The following is an 18,486-nucleotide window of genomic DNA, read 5'->3' as shown; positions in this document are numbered from 1 at the left end:
CGACCTGGGCAGGTTCTACATGCAGTTTTTAAATACCTTTTAACACACACACAGCCGATAAACCTCCAATGCTTGCAGCCCATTGCAACTCTTTCGCACTACAGTATTTATGTCTCACCTAAAACTAGGTGGCGCTTGTTACAGGTAAGGTAGCCGTGTTGGTCTGCTGTAGTCGAAACAAAATAAAAACAATTCCTTCCAGTAGCACCTTAGAGACCCACTAAGTTGGTCATTGGTATGAGCTTTCGTGTGCATGCACACTTCTTCAGATACACACAGGTGGCGCTGTTATCCTCCCCTCTGATATGCCAATTCTGCAGCCTCTTTCATGAGTATCCCATTAATGCTGAGAGGGGGGAGATAGATTATAATAAGTGGACATCTATTCCAACAGCTGCGTGGGAAAAAAATTAGATTAGATAACTTATAATAATAAATTCTGATAGTTATCTAATTTCGGGACAATATTACCATTAAGGGATGTTAATTTGGGGTAGTGTATGTCTTCTCATTTCTGTGGCAATTGGTTCGGTCCTCAGGGATGCGCGTCAACGGCCAGGCATGGAGCAGCCCATTTAAGGGGGGGGAATTAGGGAGAGTAGTCAAGGTCTACTCAAACCTTGGCAGAGAAAAGCTTCAGTTTCATCCTGCAGATGAGAAAATACACTTTCGCTTTACAGGACGACGCCGGGTTTTTTCTCATTTTCTCTTGGTTTTGTGGGGCGCGACACCTTGCCCCACCCCACCCCCCTGCCAGCAGGTGTTTGGTTCCATCCAGTTTGAATCTGCCGGAGGAGGAGGAAGGGGCAGCAACACCAACGGGCACCCTAGAAGCGGCGGCGGCGGCTGTTTGGAGGCGGCCAGAGAACACCGGCCGTGCTGCCCTCTCTCCCTTTGCCACCGCCGCCCGGTCACCTGCCCTGCCTCGTATTTCCCCATCATCTCCCCGGGGAAGGTGAGGGAGCTCGCAGCCCTTCGCCGCTTGCCCTTCGCCCATGACGCTCCTGCCCGCTTGCTTGTCCCCCTCACTCGGCACGCAGACGACGGAGGGAGACGTTCGTCGCCCGCACTGCGGCTTCCCTCCCAATTCCCGCTTATGAAAATTTATATGGGACAGCGAATTATTATTATTATTATTAGTGTTTATACGCTGCCTTTCTCCCCTGACAAGGGCTCAAGGCAGCTTACAGATGAAATAGGGACCTGGCGCTTGTAGGCGGGGGGGGGGGGTGCGGCCTGTCATGCCTCGCCTTGTAACTGCAGTACTGTGAATATAAAACAGTTCGGGGCACAAGAAGTGCTAGTTAGGGTTAAGGGTTCTCTTTCGCAGGGCATGAAGTGTTAGCCCAAGGGGGCAAACACTTAAGTGTTGGCAATGGCATACATAGTCAGGGCGCTTCTGGAGGACCTGTTTATAGCATTGAATCCTGATTTTGTTTAGCTCATGACCATTCATTCTGATTTGTATCAGGGGAGGTTAGTTGATGCTGCATCAAAGTAAGTGTAAGCCCATATTTTCCCGTTCATTCCCTGTTCCTTTTTTATTGAAGGAAGGAAGGGAGGGAATTTGTTGGGCAAGAGCTAATAAACTCTTAATTGGGCAACCTGAATTTGCTGGTATGGGCGCTTCCATTTTTGAGTGGGATTCAGTCACATTACTGGCAAATTCAGGTTGCACAATTGATGCAGAGCTCTTCTGCAACGAACCTTTATTATTTATTAAATTTGTACAGTATAGCAACCTTCATCTGAAGATCTCAGAGTGGTTCACAGCATAAAAATACAAGATAAAAACACAAAATACATAATCAAAAGAAAACAATACCCCCCATATATAGGGTGTTAATCAGCCAAAGGCCTGGTTGAAGAGGAATGTTTTTGCCTAGTCCCTAATGGTGTATACGTAATGGAGATGCAGGGTGAGCATCTCGGGAGAGCATTCCACAAACAGGAAGCCACTGCTGAAAAGGCCTGCTCTTGTGTTGCCACCCTCTGAATCTCTTTATGGTAAGGAATGGGAAAATGCTGTGGAAAGTGTGGGATAACGCTTTCATGCAACATTATCTAACATCCCTGTAAACATCAGAATGCATGTTTATTGACTAGCTGACCTCAACTAATCTCTGCAAACAAAGCAAGAAGAACACTTAAACAGGTCATTTGAAAGTTTCCTGTATGATTGAATCCCACTCTAAAATAGTGGCAGTTTGGAAGTGCTCATACCAGTTGTTGTTGTTTAGTCGTTTAGTCGTGTCCGACTCTTCGTGACCCCATGGACCATAGCACGCCAGGCACTCCTGTCTTGCACTGCCTCCCGCAGTTTGGTCAAACTCATGTTCGTAGCTTCAAGAACACTGTCCAACCATCTTGTCCTCTGTCGTCCCCTTCTCCTAGTGCCCTCAATCTTTCCCAACATCAGGGTCTTTTCCAAGGATTCTTCTCTTCTCATGAGGTGGCCAAAGTATTGGAGCCTCAGCTTCACGATCTGTCCTTCCAGGGAGCACTCAGGGCTGATTTCCTTAAGAATGGATAGGTTTGATCTTCTTGCAGTCCATGGGACTCTCAAGAGTCTCCTCCAGCACCATAATTCAAAAGCATCAATTCTTCGGCGATCAGCCTTCTTTATGGTCCAGCTCTCACTTCCATACATCACTACTGGGAAAACCATAGCTTTAACTATACGGACCTTTGTCGGCAAGGTGATGTCTCTGCTTTTTAAGATGCTGTCTAGGTTTGTCATTGCTTTTCTCCCAAGAAGCAGGCGTCTTTTAATTTCGTGACTGCTGTCACCATCTGCAGTGATCAAGGAGCCCAAGAAAGTAAAATCTCTCACTGCCTCCATTTCTTCCCCTTCCATTTGCCAGGAGGTGATGGGACCAGTGGCCATGATCTTGGTTTTTTTGATGTTGAGCTTCAGACCATATTTTGCGCTCTCCTCTTTCACCCTCATTAAAAGGTTCTTTAATTCCTCCTCGCTTTCTGCCATCAAGGTTGTGTCATCTGCATATCTGAGGTTGTTGATATTTCTTCCGGCAATCTTAATTCCGGCTTGGGATTCATCTAGTCCAGCCTTTCGCATGATGAATTCTGCATATAAGTTAAATAAGCAGGGAGACAATATACAACCTTGTCGTACTCCTTTCCCAATTTTGAACCAATCAGTTGTTCCATATCCAGTTCTAACTGTAGCTTCTTGTCCCACATAGAGATTTCTCAGGAGACAGATGAGGTGATCAGGCACTCCCATTTCTTTAAGAACTTGCCATAGTTTGCTGTGGTCGACGCAGTCAAAGGCTTTTGCATAGTCAATGAAGCAGAAGTAGACGTCTTTCTGGAACTCTCTAGCTTTCTCCATAATCCAGCGCATGTTTGCTATTTGGTCTCTGGTTCCTCTGCCCTTTCGAAATCCAGCTTGCACTTCTGGGAGTTCTCGGTCCACATACTGCCTAAGCCTGCCTTGTAGAATTTTAAGCATAACCTTGCTAGCGTGTGAAATGAGCGCAATTGTCCGGTAGTTGGAGCATTCTTTGGCACTGCCCTTCTTTGGAATTGGGATGTAGACTGATCTTCTCCAATCCTCTGGCCATTGCTGAGTTTTCCAAACTTGCTGGCATATTGGGTGTAGCACCTTAACAGCATCATCTTTTAAAATTTTAAATAGTTCAGCTGGAATATCATCACTTCCACTGGCCTTGTTATTAGCAGTGCTTTCTAAGGCCCATTTGACTTCACTCTCCAAGATGTCTGGCTCAAGGTCAGCAACCACACTACCTGGGGTGTACGAGACCTCCGTATCTTTCTGGTATAATTCCTCTGTGTATTCTTGCCACCTCTTCTTGATGTCTTCTGCTTCTGTTAGGTCCTTACCACTTTTGTCCTTGATTATGGTAATCTTTGTACGAAATGTTCCTTTCATATCTCCAATTTTCTTGAACAGATCTCTGGTTTTCCCCATTCTATTGTTTTCCTCTATTTCTTTGCATTGCTCATTTAAGAAGACCCTCTTGTCTCTCCTTGCTGTTTTTTGGAAATCTGCATTCAGTTTCCTGTATCTTTCCCTATCTCCCTTGCATTTTGCTTGCCTCCTCTCCTCCGCTATTTGTAAGGCCTCGTTGGATAGCCATTTTGCTTTCTTGCATTTCCTTTTCCTTGGGATGGTTTTCGTTGCTGCCTCCTGTATAATGTTACGAGCCTCCATCCATAGTTCTTCAGGCACTCTGTCCACCAAATCTAAATCCTTAAACCTGTTCCTCACTTCCACTGTGTATTCATAAGGGATTTGATTCAGATTGTATCTTACTGGCCCAGTGGTTTTTCCTACTTTCTTCAGTTTAAGCTGGAATTTTGCTATAAGAAGCTGATGATCTGAGTTACAGTCAGCTCCAGGTCTTGTTTTTGCTGACTGTATAGAGCTTCTCCATCTTTGGCTGCAGAGAATATAATCAATCTGATTTCGATGCTGCCCATTTGGTGATATCCATGTGTAGAGTCGTCTCTTGTGTTGTTGGAAGAGAGTGTTTGTGATGACCAGCTTGTTCTCTTGACAGAACTCTATTAGCCTTTGCCCTGCTTCATTTTGAACTCCAAGGCCAAACTTGCCAGTTGTTCCTTTTATCTCTTGATTCCCTACTTTAGCATTCCAATCCCCTGTAATGAGAAGAACATCCTTCTTTGGTGTCATTTCTAGAAGGTGTTGTAAGTCTTCATAGAATTGGTCAATTTCACTTTCTTCAGCACCGGTAGTTGGTACATAAACTTGGATTACTGTGATGTTAAAAGGTCTGCCTTGGATTCGTATCGAGATCATTCTGTCATTTTTGAGATTGCATCCCATTACAGCTTTTGCCACTCTTTTGTTGACTATGAGGGCCACTCCATTTCTTCTACAGGATTCTTGCCCACAGTAGTAGATATGATAGTCACCCGAACTGAATTCGCCCATTCCCTTCCATTTTAGTTCACTGATGCCCAGGATGTCGATCTTTATTCTTGTCATCTCATTTTTGACCACATCCAGCTTACCTCCACTCATGGTTCTTACATTCCAGGTTCCTATGCAATATTTTTCTTTACAGCATCGGACTTTCCTTTCGCTTCCAGGCATATCCGCAACTGAGCGTCCTTTCGGCTTTGGCCCAGCCGCTTCATCAGCTCTGAATCTACTTGTACTTGTCCTCTGCTCTTCCTCAGTAGCATGTTGGACGCCTTCCGACCTGAGGGGCTCATCTTCCAGCGTCATAACTTTTATATGCCTGTTGTCTTTGTCCATGGAGTTTTCTTGGCAGGGATACTGGAGTGGCTTGCCAGTTCCTTCTCCAGGTGGATCACGTTTAGTCAAAACTCTCCACTATGACCTGTCCATCTTGGGTGGCCCTGCATGGCATAGCTCATAGCTTCTCTGAGTTATTCAAGCCCCTTCGCCACGACAAGGCATTGATCCATGAAGGGGGCTCATACCAGTAGATGCCTTAAAAAAATCTAAATGAGACAAACTGCAAGGGTCAATCTATTATGGCTACTTCTAGACAATGCTATTTTGCAGGTCGGATACAATTCATACCACAACAAACCTCCCCCCATTGGAATTTTTTTGAGCTAAGGAAACTATAAGGAAAAGGTGTGTGAAAGTGGGATATTTCTTAACAATGTAACATCTCTACATACAAATCAGAATGAATGCTTGGTAAACAAACAAAAGTCATATATGGTAATCCATGATCTTTGTGCAATCAAATGAGAAGGAATTAAACAGGTTGTAGGGAAGCAAAGTATGACACTCCTTGCATTTCGTGGCCTTTGGTCCCACTGTTTACATCCCCCTCCCATACATGTGTATATATAGCTTTATAAAATAAAAACTAAAGGGAGTGGCAAGTAGGCAAGTAATGGTGGACTCAACTATACAGCTACAAATAAAATGTTTTAAGTGTGTTGTAAAGTGCATCATACAAATGTGACATTAGATGGTGAAGGTGAGCTATGGCAAATCCAATATATTTTTCAAAACACTTTTTTTAAAAAAAGCATTTTCACAACATTTTTGTATGTGTCTAGATACCATTGGTGAACAAAACTCATTTTTCCGGGCCGACATTTTAAATGCTTTATTTATGAAGCTTATCAGTTGCTTTACAAAAGCCTCTCAAAGCAACTTAAATGGTACACATGAAGGAGTAGAGCACAGGGACAGGCTAAAAAGCAGGCTGCTTTATATTTGTGTTACAAATAACAATAAAATTAACTGCCAAGATATATTGAGTTAATGGTGACCACTTGTTATAGGAAGGAGTACATTTTCAATAGCCATTTGCCAAACCTGAGTGCATTAAAACTGATATCACAGTATTCAGAAGTTGATCTGATAGTTCATCTCAACATTTTGTTACTGCTATGTTTTCTACTAGAAACAAGATGCCTAATCCTAAAACAACCTCAAGTGACAGCAATGACTCTCAGAACATAGACTGTAATCCTAGAAAAGTAAGGGACCATGAAGACAGCCATGGCGGAGACATGCCTAGCCTCTGCCCACCTGACATCCCACCTTGTATGTCCAATTCTGATTGCTAGAAAAAATACGTGTCATTTATATTTAGCGCAAAATTTACAACTCAAGATAAATTACAGGCAACTCCCCACTTACATGGTGGTTACGTTCTGGGCCCCCAAGCACATAAGTGAAATCACATCAAGTGGTGAGCACTCTCTAAACACCCTTTAAATCAGGCATCCCCAAACTGCGGCCCTCCAGATGTTTTTGGCCTACAAATCCCATGAGCCCTAGCTAACAGGAACAGTGGTCGGGGAAGATGGGAATTGTAGTCCAAAACATCTGGAGGGCCAAAGTTTGGGGATGCCTGCTTTAAATGTTCTCTGCTACTTTTCATCCATACCAAAAATACCGTATCAAAAAATGCCCACAACTAGAAGTGAAGCTCTGGGACCAGCAGGAGGCTGGAGGACACATAGGAAAGTGGCTACTGCTGCTTTAGCCTGCACATCCACTGTTCAGCGGGGAGACTGAGCAGCGTAAACAAAGCCCTGCTGTGCTTCCAGTATCTTCAGAGCTTCGTCTGCCCTCAATAACATCCTCTTTGGGGAGGGTCTCCTTGCGAGCTACAAGGACTTTCCAGCTCTCCTGCCATTTCCAGGTATGAATTGAATTACTGAATTACTGTATTTCCCAGTGCTGTGCATATATGTGTCACACGCAAGTAGAACATGTGTAAGTGGAGGGATGCCTGAGAGTTGAAGAGAGGGAGTTGCTTTATATAAATTTTCTCTCCAGACTGAGTGGGGGTATTGTTTTTGTTTGTTACCATGTTATGTACTTTTTGTGTTTTCATATAGTAAAGTGCCCTGTGATCCTCAAATTAAGGTTGGAATACAGATTTAATATATTGGGGATTTGACATTTGAACAAGTTGCATTATAATGAGTTGACTCATTGTTTCATCTAGCTCAGTACTTGCTGCTCTGACTGGCTTCAGAGTTCTCTGACTGGGGTGTTTCACACTCATGCTACATGAATGTCTTTTTCAATGAAGGCACTAGGAATTGAATGTGGAATCTTCTTTATGCTAAGCTTTGCTCCACTACTAAGCCTTGGTGCTGCCCTATTCTATGGGTACATCCAGACAAGTATTGGTAAGTGGCAGCCACTGTCCAGCAAATGTATTTATGACATCCAGTAGGGAATGGCACATTCCTTTTTGCAAGTTTCATGATAGTGATGCTGGGGAAACCCCCCCCTTTCTGTTTTGAATAACATTCCTAGTAAATTGGATGGTTTAATTCGGGCCTTCACAACTTAGGAGCTACCAAGTAGTAAATAGACAGCCCTGTTTTTATAACTTGCCTAGAACTGCAAAAATAGTATGTATCAAAAATACATGGTTGGCATTGCCTTGGTGGGTTACAAATAGTGCATGTCTTTTTACATTGGTCCACTCTAAAAGAAAGAGTTGCATTTTCCTTTCTTATATAAATATTCTTCTCCCCTTTGATGGGTAAACAAAGTGCCATTCTGTTTTATTTTTATGCAGCCAGTCCTCCCCAAATTCTTTCTGTGTCAGAACTCATGGAAACAGCCAATGAAGTCTCGAAAATGACCATAGCACATGAAATTGTAGTAAACCATGACTTCAAATTGCAAGAGGTGAATTTCTTACCAAACAGGTAGGTTTTATTCTCCTGGTTATTTTCCTGGTTTTATTTTAGTTTCCTGTCAAATCTAGAAGAATAATGTTGGTAAAAGGATGTGCTCCTGCCAACCTAGCAGTTCAAAAGCTAGGTTGATACCGCTCTGGTGGGAAGGTAAACAATGTTTCCGTGTGCTGCTCTGGTTCGCCAGAAGCAGCTTAGTCATGCTGGCTGCATGACCCGGAAGCTGTACGCCGACTCCCTCGGCCAGTAAAGTGAGATGAGCATTGCAACCCCAGAGTCATCCGCAACTGGACCTAACGGTCAGGGTTACCTTTATCTTTACCTTTAGAAATGGGTAACATATGGCATGGTGGGTCTTCTTGTGCCCAAATACAGGAAACCCAGATATTTGTCTTCTATTTGCTGCTCGCCTCTTCCTGACCAGTTAATTTATTGTCTTGTCCTGGAGCAGGGGTGTGTGTGTGTATACATTCCTCACTGGTCTACTTTTTCTCAGACTTGTATATGTTCTAAAAACAACATCTCTCTCCCTCTCCGTGTGTGTGTGTGTTTGGTCTTCGTCTACTCTGTGTTTTGTGTTGTTTTCCAGAAATGTTAGCCTCAAGTTTCCCTTAATCAGCATTCTCCCACCTTATCCTAATTATAGTTGCCAGTCTGCCTGGATTTTCAGTTAGTGTCAGTAGCTGGGTTTTGTTACTAATAGTTTCCCCTCTCAAACTTGTGTGCTTCTTTGCAGTGACTTTGGGCTTAAAATATCATGATGGGTTTGAGGGCATCCTGAGCAAGTTTGCAGACAACACCAAATTGGGAGGGGTGGCTAATACCCCAGAGGACAGGATCACACTTCAAAATGACCTTTACAGACAACTGGGCCAAAGCAAACAAGATGATGTTTAACAAGGAGAAATGTAAAGTACTACACTTGGGCAAAAAATAATAATGAAAGGCACAAATACAGGATGGGAGACACCTGGCTTGAGAGCAGAACATGTGAAAAGGATCTAGGAGTCTTGGTAGACCACAAACTTAACATGAGTCAACAGTGTGATGCAGCAGCTAAAAAAGCCAATGCAATTCTGGGCTGCATCAATAGGAGTATAACATCTAGATCAAGGGAAGTAATAGTACCACTGTATTCTGCTCTGGTCAGAACTCACCTGGAGTACTGTGTCCAGTTCTGGGCACCACAGTTCAAGAAGGATACTGACAAGCTAGAACGTGTTCAGAAGAGGGCAACGAAAATGGTCAAAGGCCTGGAAACGATGCCTTATGAGGAACGGCTTAGGGAGCTGGGTATGTTTAACCTGGAGAAGAGAAGGTTAAGGGGTGATATGATAGCCATGTTCAAATATATAAAAGGATGTCATATAGAGGAGGGTGAAAGGTTGTTTTCTGCTGCTCCAGAGAAGCGGACACGGAGCAATGGATTCAAACTACAAGAAACAAGATTCCACCTAAACATTAGGAAGAACTTCCTGACAGTAAGAGCTGTTCGGCAGTGGAATTTGCTACCAAGGAGTGTGATGGAGTCTCCTTCTTTGGAGGTCTTTAAGCAGAGGCTTGACTGGCATATGTCAAGAGTGCTTTGATGGTGTTTCCTGCTTGGCAGGGGGTTGGACTGGATCGCCCTTGTGGTCTCTTCCAATTCTATGATTCTATGTTCATTTTTTCATCCAAGGTGCGCGTGTGGTGACTTCAAGTTCCTATTTGAAGAGGATTTAGCAGTACATTCTGCCATTTGTTTGCCACCTCTGGAAGAAGGAACCATTCACACTTGAAACATGTTTCTCAGAGATGTTCAACACATAGAATCATAGAATCATATGATGAGCGCATCCTTTATAGGGTCAGCGGCTGGGCTGTATGCATGTTTGTTTGTTTATTAATATCAGCAGGACTGTTTTTTCCTGTGTTGCTTTCATTATTCTGCATATAAGTAAGAAGCTGTTCCTATAATCTTGTCATGAAACAGTCTGGTCAAGAGGAGGATGGGAGCAGTCAGTGGACAAAGACTTCTGTTTCCTGTTTTCAGGCACAAGAGGGCTGCATAAGCCACCATGCCATGTCTTTAACACCTCTAGAAAACACCTTTCAAAGGAGAACAACAGTTCCTTTGGATGGTAAGCTGCAAGTGCCTCATACTAGACTGTTTTCAGAGATCTGTGTTTACAGGTTCCACAAAGCGCTACTGTGATAAGCAGTACTACAGTGGGCACATGCATGGTATAATTTCTACCCTGGTGTTAAAGGGCTATTGCAAGAGAAAAGTATGCAGTATGTGATCCATGTATGCAGTGGGTCCAGAGTAGCACCTCAGGTTCTCTCCCTTTCTTTCTCATAGCTTCAGAAAGCTACTAGTTAAAAGTGTTTTTCCATGGTGGCTTTGATGTTTTTCTGACCACTTTGAGGTGTTGGTTTTTTTAAAAAATCAAGAAGTATATACCGGTAAATATTATGAAAATAAACAAACAATAGTTTCAGAAAACAAATATCCAAGGCTTTACTATGGACCATTCATATCAAATGTAAGTGGAAATATGTTAATAGCAAGTGCTTTTGACTCACAGTTTGGAAAGCAGAGTGAAAGAGACATTGCATAAAGCTTTTTGGGACATTCTGAGAGAACAGCTCTCCAAAACACCACCAGACTATTCCCATGCTATCAAGCTACTTCAAGAAATCAAAGAGGTGAGATGTTTGCGTATGTTTGAGACTTCATTATTTATAGCATACAGAGCTTGACCTTTGTGATAAATAAATTGTTACATTAACAATATATGTGGCCATATGTAAAGAAGAAGAAGTGAGATTTCCAAAAACAGTAACTAATGTTGCTTAGGGTTGCCATATTTCAAAAAGTAAAAACCAAGACACTATGAAAGGTATTGAGTTTTTTAAAGGAAGACCCCGGATGTCATTTCCACCTTTGAAATCCTGGTAATGTCCAGGACATATAGCAGCCCTAATATTGCCTGAGAATTTAACCCTAATTGTTTAAACCAATTCATAAACCAAGAACCCATACATTGACCACTAATAATGAAATATATGTTGTAGATACTTTTCCACATTTATTATGCTATTTTTGTGATATACATATGACATGAGAAAACTTGGTATACTTATTTGCATAACATTATTGTTTATAAAATCCATATATGTGGACTTGTTCTGTTTTTTACTTTATTCGGTTATAGTCTTATAGGGATTTGAACATAGCAAACGAAAATCAATAAGGTTATTAAAAATGGCAACACTTTATTCTCATGTAGACCCTACTGTCCTTGCTCCTGCCCCGACAACATCGTCTGCAATGTCAGATTGAAGAAACTCTGGACATGGAGCTGATAAAACAGGAGGCTGAGCATGGTGCTTTAGATATCCCCAACCTCACCACTTACATCTTAGGTACCATGGCAATGCTCTGTGCACCTGTTAGAGATGAGGAGATACAGAGACTACGAGTCATGGCAGACCCAGTTCATCTGCTCAGGTGGGCACCATTGGCTTGGACAAAGGTAACTTTCTAAAAGTAATATATTCTTTACTGAATTTATCCCAAAGGAAGATGCATCATTTTGCTACCCTAGGAGTACAACATCTGTTATTTGATCTCCTAGGGATTTGGTTTTATAAATCACCTATAATTTCATAGTGCTGTGTGTGTCTGACGGAAATAAATAATTTTAAACTAAATTCATAATTTTTGGCTTTCCTTAACAATTCCAGGGGTAAATAAATATTGATATTCCGACCATTGTCTTCAGCACTAAAACATGTCATACAGAAGGTTAGGATGTAACCCATAAAGCCCAGTTTATTGTTGTATACACAAGCAGCAGCGAGCCAGAGACTCGCATGTTCCTTACTTCCCTTTCTTCCTTTGGCACAACTGTAACTGTGTTTCTTGTCTTGTCCATGGAAGAAATTTGGTTAGTTTGTTAACGAGCCAGAGTCATAAACCAACCTGATCCTGACTTGTTTGAGCAAACTATAGTTTGCCCCAGCCAGAACCCCCACTCCTTCCCCCCAGTGTGGATATAAAGAAACTCTAGTTAACAGAGAAAGTGAAAGCCTAGAGTCTCTTCATTGTCATGCTTGCTGCTGCTAGTACACATTATAACCAAAAAGACAGAGAATCACAGATGACAAAGACCAAAAGGTCATGCCTTTCAAACCTTTACTGCAAGGTAGAAAAAAATCTAAATTCTAAGACAAGCTTTTAATATGTAATTGCTCTGTGGCATAGCACTATGTCTCCTTAGTTACTGAGTAATTTTTTAAAAAATGTATCTAATCAAATTTTGCTTTGGTATACCCGGGAATAGCATCTTCCTCTTCTTGAGTTGTGCTTCTGTCTATGCTACACTAGTCTAAAGAAGCTCATTCATCGGTAACAGGTTTGGTTTTTGCTCTTTAGTATGATTTCCTAGATTGAGTAGTTAAATGGAATTAAATCTGTAGTTGCAGGAAATTACATTAAAGACATTAAAATATACAACTAATTAAATAATGAATCCCCATTGTTAGAAATGTTTGTTTAGCTAAACTGATAGTTTACTTTGTACCTGTTGCCTATGATAGAGAGATCTTCAGAGTTCTGAACCTAATGAAAATGGATATGGTAAATTTTACCATACAAAGCCTTCGACCCCATCTCCAAGAGCACTCTGTTGAGTATGAAAGGAAAAAATTCCAGGAGCTCCTGAAGAAGCTACCAGGTGTGTAGCAAATATGATTGTAAAATAGTCTCTGGTGCAGACTAGAGCAGAGGGTTAACATGCCACAACCACATCCAAGGTACTTCTTAAACACAGGTACACATAAGCGCAAGAGGAAACATTTAAGTTTTAAAATCCCAGTTTATACCTGAAGCTTTTCTGGAAGATAGAACTTTTTCCTCTACTATGTTACCACATAGATTCTCTGCTTGCCCAATTATGATATGGAGTTTGAGGGGATACTGTATGTTTTATGGTTTTCCCCCTTCTGAGATGGGCATCCCCCATCAATTTTAATGGTAATAATAGCTGGTGTTGCATTGGTATTTTCATTATGTTTTTAATTTTGATTTCATGAACACTGCTTTGAGAAGATTCTCTTTTTTTAGCAGTATAAAAATTTATAAAATAAATAATAATACAGAATTGTCAGAAGCGGGTTGGCAAACTGTTTTAGTGCTAGTTTTGGTTAGTAAAAATGTAGGCAATGTAATGGTACCTCTCCCATCACTCACTTCAGTTTTGGAGAGAAGAGAATATTTATGTGAGAGAAGGTAGAGGGAGAAGGAAGTGAGCCCCTGGGGTGGTCCTAATGAAAACAAATGTTATGTACTCATGAAACCTAGCGCAAAGTCATACCTGAAGATTACTAAAAGTAAAAGGGACGATACTTGATTAACCACCCCCCTTTTTGCAGTTTTAATTTCCTGTTAGCTTCCATAAATGAACCCTCATTAAGAACTGTTTTACTCTTAACTTTTTACTAGTTTTTCTTTTTATTTAAGAAAAAGGCAAAATGCAATGTTGCCAGTAAAGTGCAAATAAATGCAAAAGAAAGGACCAGCTTACACATCTTGTCTTTTCCTCCAAACCTCCATTTCTCTAATGTTACACTTTAGGTGGCCTCACTTGCACAACTGAGTGGTTGCGCAAGGCAGCAGCTGAAATATCAACCTCTGATCTGCTAGCCGCCTCATCCACCTCTGAGACCAATGGATCATCTGTTCCACCCACCTCTCCGGCTGCTAGAAAAGTGTTCTCTGTCCATAGTCCCACAGCTGTGCTAAACCAAGCATACATGGACTTGCTGCATTGGGAGCCAGGAAAAGAATATCCTGAGGTAAAAGGCATCTTATGAGTTAGAAATAATAGCCGTGCTAATTCATTTTCAGAAACAGGGGTCTTAAGATAACACTATAAGGCCACATTGTGGCACACTTAGTTGGCTATGAGTTAGACAGCAAAACACAGAAATGCAGTGGCCCATTTTCTGTGTTTGTTCCCCGCACATCAACCCACAGCCTTCAGTAGCAGGGAATGTATCAGCTTAGCTTGGGCATATTTTCTTTTACTCCAGTAGCATAAGATGCATCTCAAGTGCTAAAGAATTCTGCATAGTAACCCAGTGGTTTATACTGTTATTTCTTTGCAGACTATGTTGATGGACAAAGCCCGCTTGGATGCCCTTCAGATGAAAGTGAATCAGCTAGCCATTATTGCTGCAGTCCTACTAGTGAGCAGCAGTACATGTGGAAGTGGAGTGTTCAGCTCACCAGGATGTGGAGATAGGCTAAAACGGGTAATAAAAGCCCTTCTGGAAGGACTTCCTGACACAAGGTAATGTTTTTATATTATTGGTGTTGAAGGCAGGAGAGATACTCACTCAAGCCCAGCCTCATGTAGGCTGCATTCTGAGCTGAAGGCTTGTGGGCACCTAGAAAATCCAGAGTTAATCTAATGCCTCTTCATGCTATTTATGAACAGGCACTGAGAACCTGTGTCAGTACTTTTGATGAAGGTTGTCTCCTATTAAAATTCATGGAGAAAGCACACCCACTTCACTTGAGGCATCAATAAATTGTATGTTGTAACTATAATATAGCAGAGAGAAAACTGAACAGGAGTTCAGTATAAGCCAAACTAGGGGCACAACTGCTCATATAGCTTCTCTGTCAAGGGGGGTGAGAGGTTACTTCAAAAATATTGCAGGCTAGTTGTTGCCTACTGCAGGCAAGGTTTACTTTTAAAGACTTAATTCTATAGGATTACAGCAGGTTGACCACTTCTCTGCTATCATGCATATATAAAGTTCAATTTTAAAGAGCTGTCAGATTAACACGGCCCCATCTTTGTGTGGCTTAGGTTAGAAGATGTTTTAATGGATATCAGCAATCAAATGCATGAGGAAGTTAATAGCATTCTCCTTCAGTTGGGGTATCCTGTTCTCAGCACTGACAAGGCTGCTTCACTTAAAGGCCAACTCAGGAGTCTTGCAGAGAAGGACAATGCAGTACGGATTCTAATTGGTGAGTCATGAGTTTTTGCATATTTTAATGTAATATCACACTTGTGTATGAAAAGGCAGAGTGTGTATTGCATTACCATATTTTAACTGCAATTTTTTTTTGTTATAGTGCATTTCATACTGTATATTGTTGTGCTTCACCCTGGAATCACCTGTGTCAATGTATACATTAGTATAGTACAATTTACTACATGCCTCCACTGCATTCTCCTTGTGCCATCCAGCAGTTATTCCAAGGCTTTTTTAGTACAGGGCTTTTTACAGTCTGCCCCAAAGGAGGTGAAAGAACCGTTGGTAGCTTGCTGTGACTTGTTTGCAAATTATTTTGAGGATAAAATCACTTGCATCCACTGGGACCTTAACTGTGGCAAATGAAAGTTGTCCAGAGCACTGTCTAGTCATGTTTTGTTGGATGCTTCACTTAAGACTCAAGGATGTGCACAAGGTGCTTGGATTGGTCAGGGTGGCCAGTTGCACTCTGACCCCTTGCCCCTCTTGGCTGATAAAAACTAGCAGGGGGGACAATTGGCTTAGTCTGGGAGGTGATAAATGCCTCCTTGCAAAAGGGGGTGATCCTTGCCTGCTTGAAGGAAGTAGTGCTACTCCTCAAGAAACCTTCCCCAGATTTGAAAAATCTAATTACTGGCCAATATCCCCTTCTTCAGCAGAGTTTTTGAGTGGGTGGTTGCAGACCATATCCAGGGACTTTTGGAGGAAACTGAGTTTCTAGATCCATTTCAATTGAGGTTTAGGTCCAGTTTTGGCACAGAAACAACTTTGGTCACCCTGTATGATGACCTCTGTTAAGTGAAAGACAGGGAAATGTTGATTCTCCTTGAGATACTATTGACCTTGGTATTATTCTGAAATTGCAGTTTCTGAGATATGCTTTGCAGTGTTTCTGGTCCTACTTGGATAGTTGTTTCCAGAGGGTAATGCTTGTGGAGTGGTCTTCAGCCCCATGGAGCCTTTACTGCGGGGTTCCTTAGGGTTTGATTATACCCCCCATGCTGTTTAACATTTACATGAAATTGCTGTGTGGGGTCATCCGTAGTTTTGGAGTGTGTTGTCAGTAATGTGCTGATGACACACAGCTCTACTTCTCTACATTTGCAGGTGTCGCTGTGGATTTGCTGGACTGTTGTCTCAGTATTGGACTGGATGAGAGCAAATAAACTGATGCTCATTCCAGATAATATTAAGGCACTATTATTGCTTGGTTCCCAAGATTGGTGGCCTGCTTGATGGGGTTACACTGCCTCTGAAGGAGTGGGTACACAGTTTGGAGGTACTCCTGGATCCATTGCTGTTGCTTGAGGCTCAGGTGGCCTTGGTGGTGCGAAGTGCCTTCCATCAGCTTTGGCTGGTGGCCCAGCTGCTCCCTTATCTGAACATAGATAGCCTCTTTTGTAGTCTGTTGCTCTGGTAACCTCTAGGTTAGATTACTGCAAAGCATTGTACATTGGGCTGCCTCTGAAGATGGTTTGGAAACTTCAGCTGTTGCAGAATTCGGTGATCAGGTTGTTCACCAGGCAAGGCAGTCTGAGCAGTCTAACTCCAATCCTGACCCGACAGCACTGGCTGCAGGGCTCTTAAGCATATGTGGTGCCGGGGTGCAAATATCTGCCCGGCGCCTCCCCCCAAGGTTGCCCAGTCCCTGGTGCGCAGGAGGGCGGAGCTGGTCAGCCGCCTCAGCATCTCACTGGCTCGGTCGCCCCCAAACTCGCGGTGCAAAGCCGCCTGCAGCAGAAGAGCCCATCGTGGCACTCTGACCGACAGGTGGGCTATTCCCCAGACTCAACTCTCGGGCCCCGGACTCTCAGCCTGGTGCCCCTGAGAGCCCTAGCGCCTATGGGCAAGACAGTCCTGTCTGCCAATTGGTTTCCAGGTCCAGTTTGAAGTACTGGTTTTGACCTATAAAATCTTAAATGGCTCAGGACCACAATACCTCAAGGACCCCTCTCCACAACCTGACCCCTGCAATGATAATCTGAAGCCCTTTTTTTGAGTGCCCCCTCCATGAGAGGCCTGGAGGGTGGCAACACAAGAATGGGCCTTTTCTGTGATGACTCCGTTTGTGGAACACCCTTCCTTGGGAGGCTTGTCTGGCATCTTCATTACTTATCTTTAGGCACCAGCTGAAAATGCTTTTCTATAACCAGCCCTTTGGCTGATTGAACATTCTATGGCCTTTTAAATGTGTTTGTGGGAGGGGGTTTAATGGTGTGTTTTTATTCTTGTTATGTATTTTGTGTTCTCATTTTGTATTTTTATGTTGAATGGCCTTGTGATGTTTTATTAAGGGTGGTGTACAAATTTAATAAATAATAATCAAATCACAATTACATAGTGGAATTAATAATACACCTCATGTAAAATTGCATACAAGAGGCCATTAATACGCCGTTGTGATTAAATGAACACTGCAATCACAATGAATATCTTAATTGCATATCACCAACATCTGTATAATGATTTTGTACACCACCACCCACTTGTTTCTATGAAAAGTTTATTCCAGTCCTTTCATCCTTTATTATCCTATCTGCCTTGTGATTTTTCAGCTAACTAGGGAGCCCTAACGTGAATAAGTTATAGGAATCAGGTCTTTTTCTAAATCTGTTTTAATTTCTACAGAGCAACGGATCCAAACTTTTCTTAGGCTTTGTTTGTATCCTGGTGGCCAGAACGCTAAGAATCTACCCCAAGGCCTTGCTCCTATTCAAGAAGAATTACTGGAAGTGGGCCAGAGGTTTGGCAGTTTGATTCATCACAACAGACAGGTGTTTGGTCCCTACTACTCGGGGATACTGAAGAAATTGCTGCTTCCAGAGGGAAAATCTGAAGCAGGGACAGATTCCCATTAACGATCTAAAACAAGCAGCACACACAACGGCAGGGAGAGGGGGAGAAAAAAACTGGCAATTGTTCAGACTGTGCTTTGGCTCAAAGTCCACTGCAATCAAGTGAGCAGCTGTCCTGCTCTGTGCTGTGATACCTAAAGCACTCATACAGCTGGACTATTGAAGCTGTGGGATACAGTTACATAAATACCAACTGACAATGCCAAGTTTGCCGCAGTAAACCTTTAAACAGCTCAGAATGTTGTCTTGTGTTTTTAGACTAGCTGGTGCATTTTCCATCAAATGGGAAGGGCAAAACTAGGGACCTGATCTTGTAGCCATTAATGTAGAAGGTAATTAATTTCAGTGAAACTAGATATACAAGCATATTCAGGATTAAGCCTTGTTAATAAACAATACAGACCAGTATACCACAGCAACCCATACAGAG

General features: G+C 42.3%; 1 protein-coding gene across 3 annotated transcripts; it reads left to right on the top strand.

Moving 5' to 3' along the window:
* Positions 1-573: 573 nt before the first annotated feature.
* Positions 574-18,485, top strand: TCP11 (t-complex 11). Of its 3 annotated transcripts, XM_088674217.1 has the most exons (11): positions 782-955; positions 6,405-6,547; positions 7,461-7,647; positions 8,046-8,178; positions 10,734-10,854; positions 11,439-11,659; positions 12,751-12,887; positions 13,787-14,007; positions 14,320-14,504; positions 15,030-15,193; positions 17,830-18,485. In XM_088674217.1, the coding sequence occupies exons 3-11, from the start codon at positions 7,530-7,532 to the stop codon at positions 18,057-18,059; spliced, it is 1,530 nt and encodes a 509-aa protein (XP_088530343.1). In that variant the 5' UTR covers positions 782-955; positions 6,405-6,547; positions 7,461-7,529; the 3' UTR covers positions 18,060-18,485. The 3 variants fall into 3 exon arrangements, with proteins under 3 accessions (XP_034979227.3, XP_088530343.1, XP_034979228.3); XM_035123336.3 differs by lacking the exon at positions 7,461-7,647 and having other exon boundaries at positions 574-955; XM_035123337.3 differs by lacking the exon at positions 6,405-6,547.
* Position 18,486: the final 1 nt, after the last annotated feature.

Source organism: Zootoca vivipara, chromosome 7, assembly GCF_965207765.1.
Source record: "Zootoca vivipara chromosome 7, rZooViv2.hap1.1, whole genome shotgun sequence".
In the NCBI taxonomy this organism is placed as follows: Eukaryota; Metazoa; Chordata; class Lepidosauria; order Squamata; family Lacertidae; genus Zootoca; species Zootoca vivipara.
Note: the sequence above shows the minus strand (reverse complement) of the source record. Positions and strands in the feature narration are given on the sequence as shown.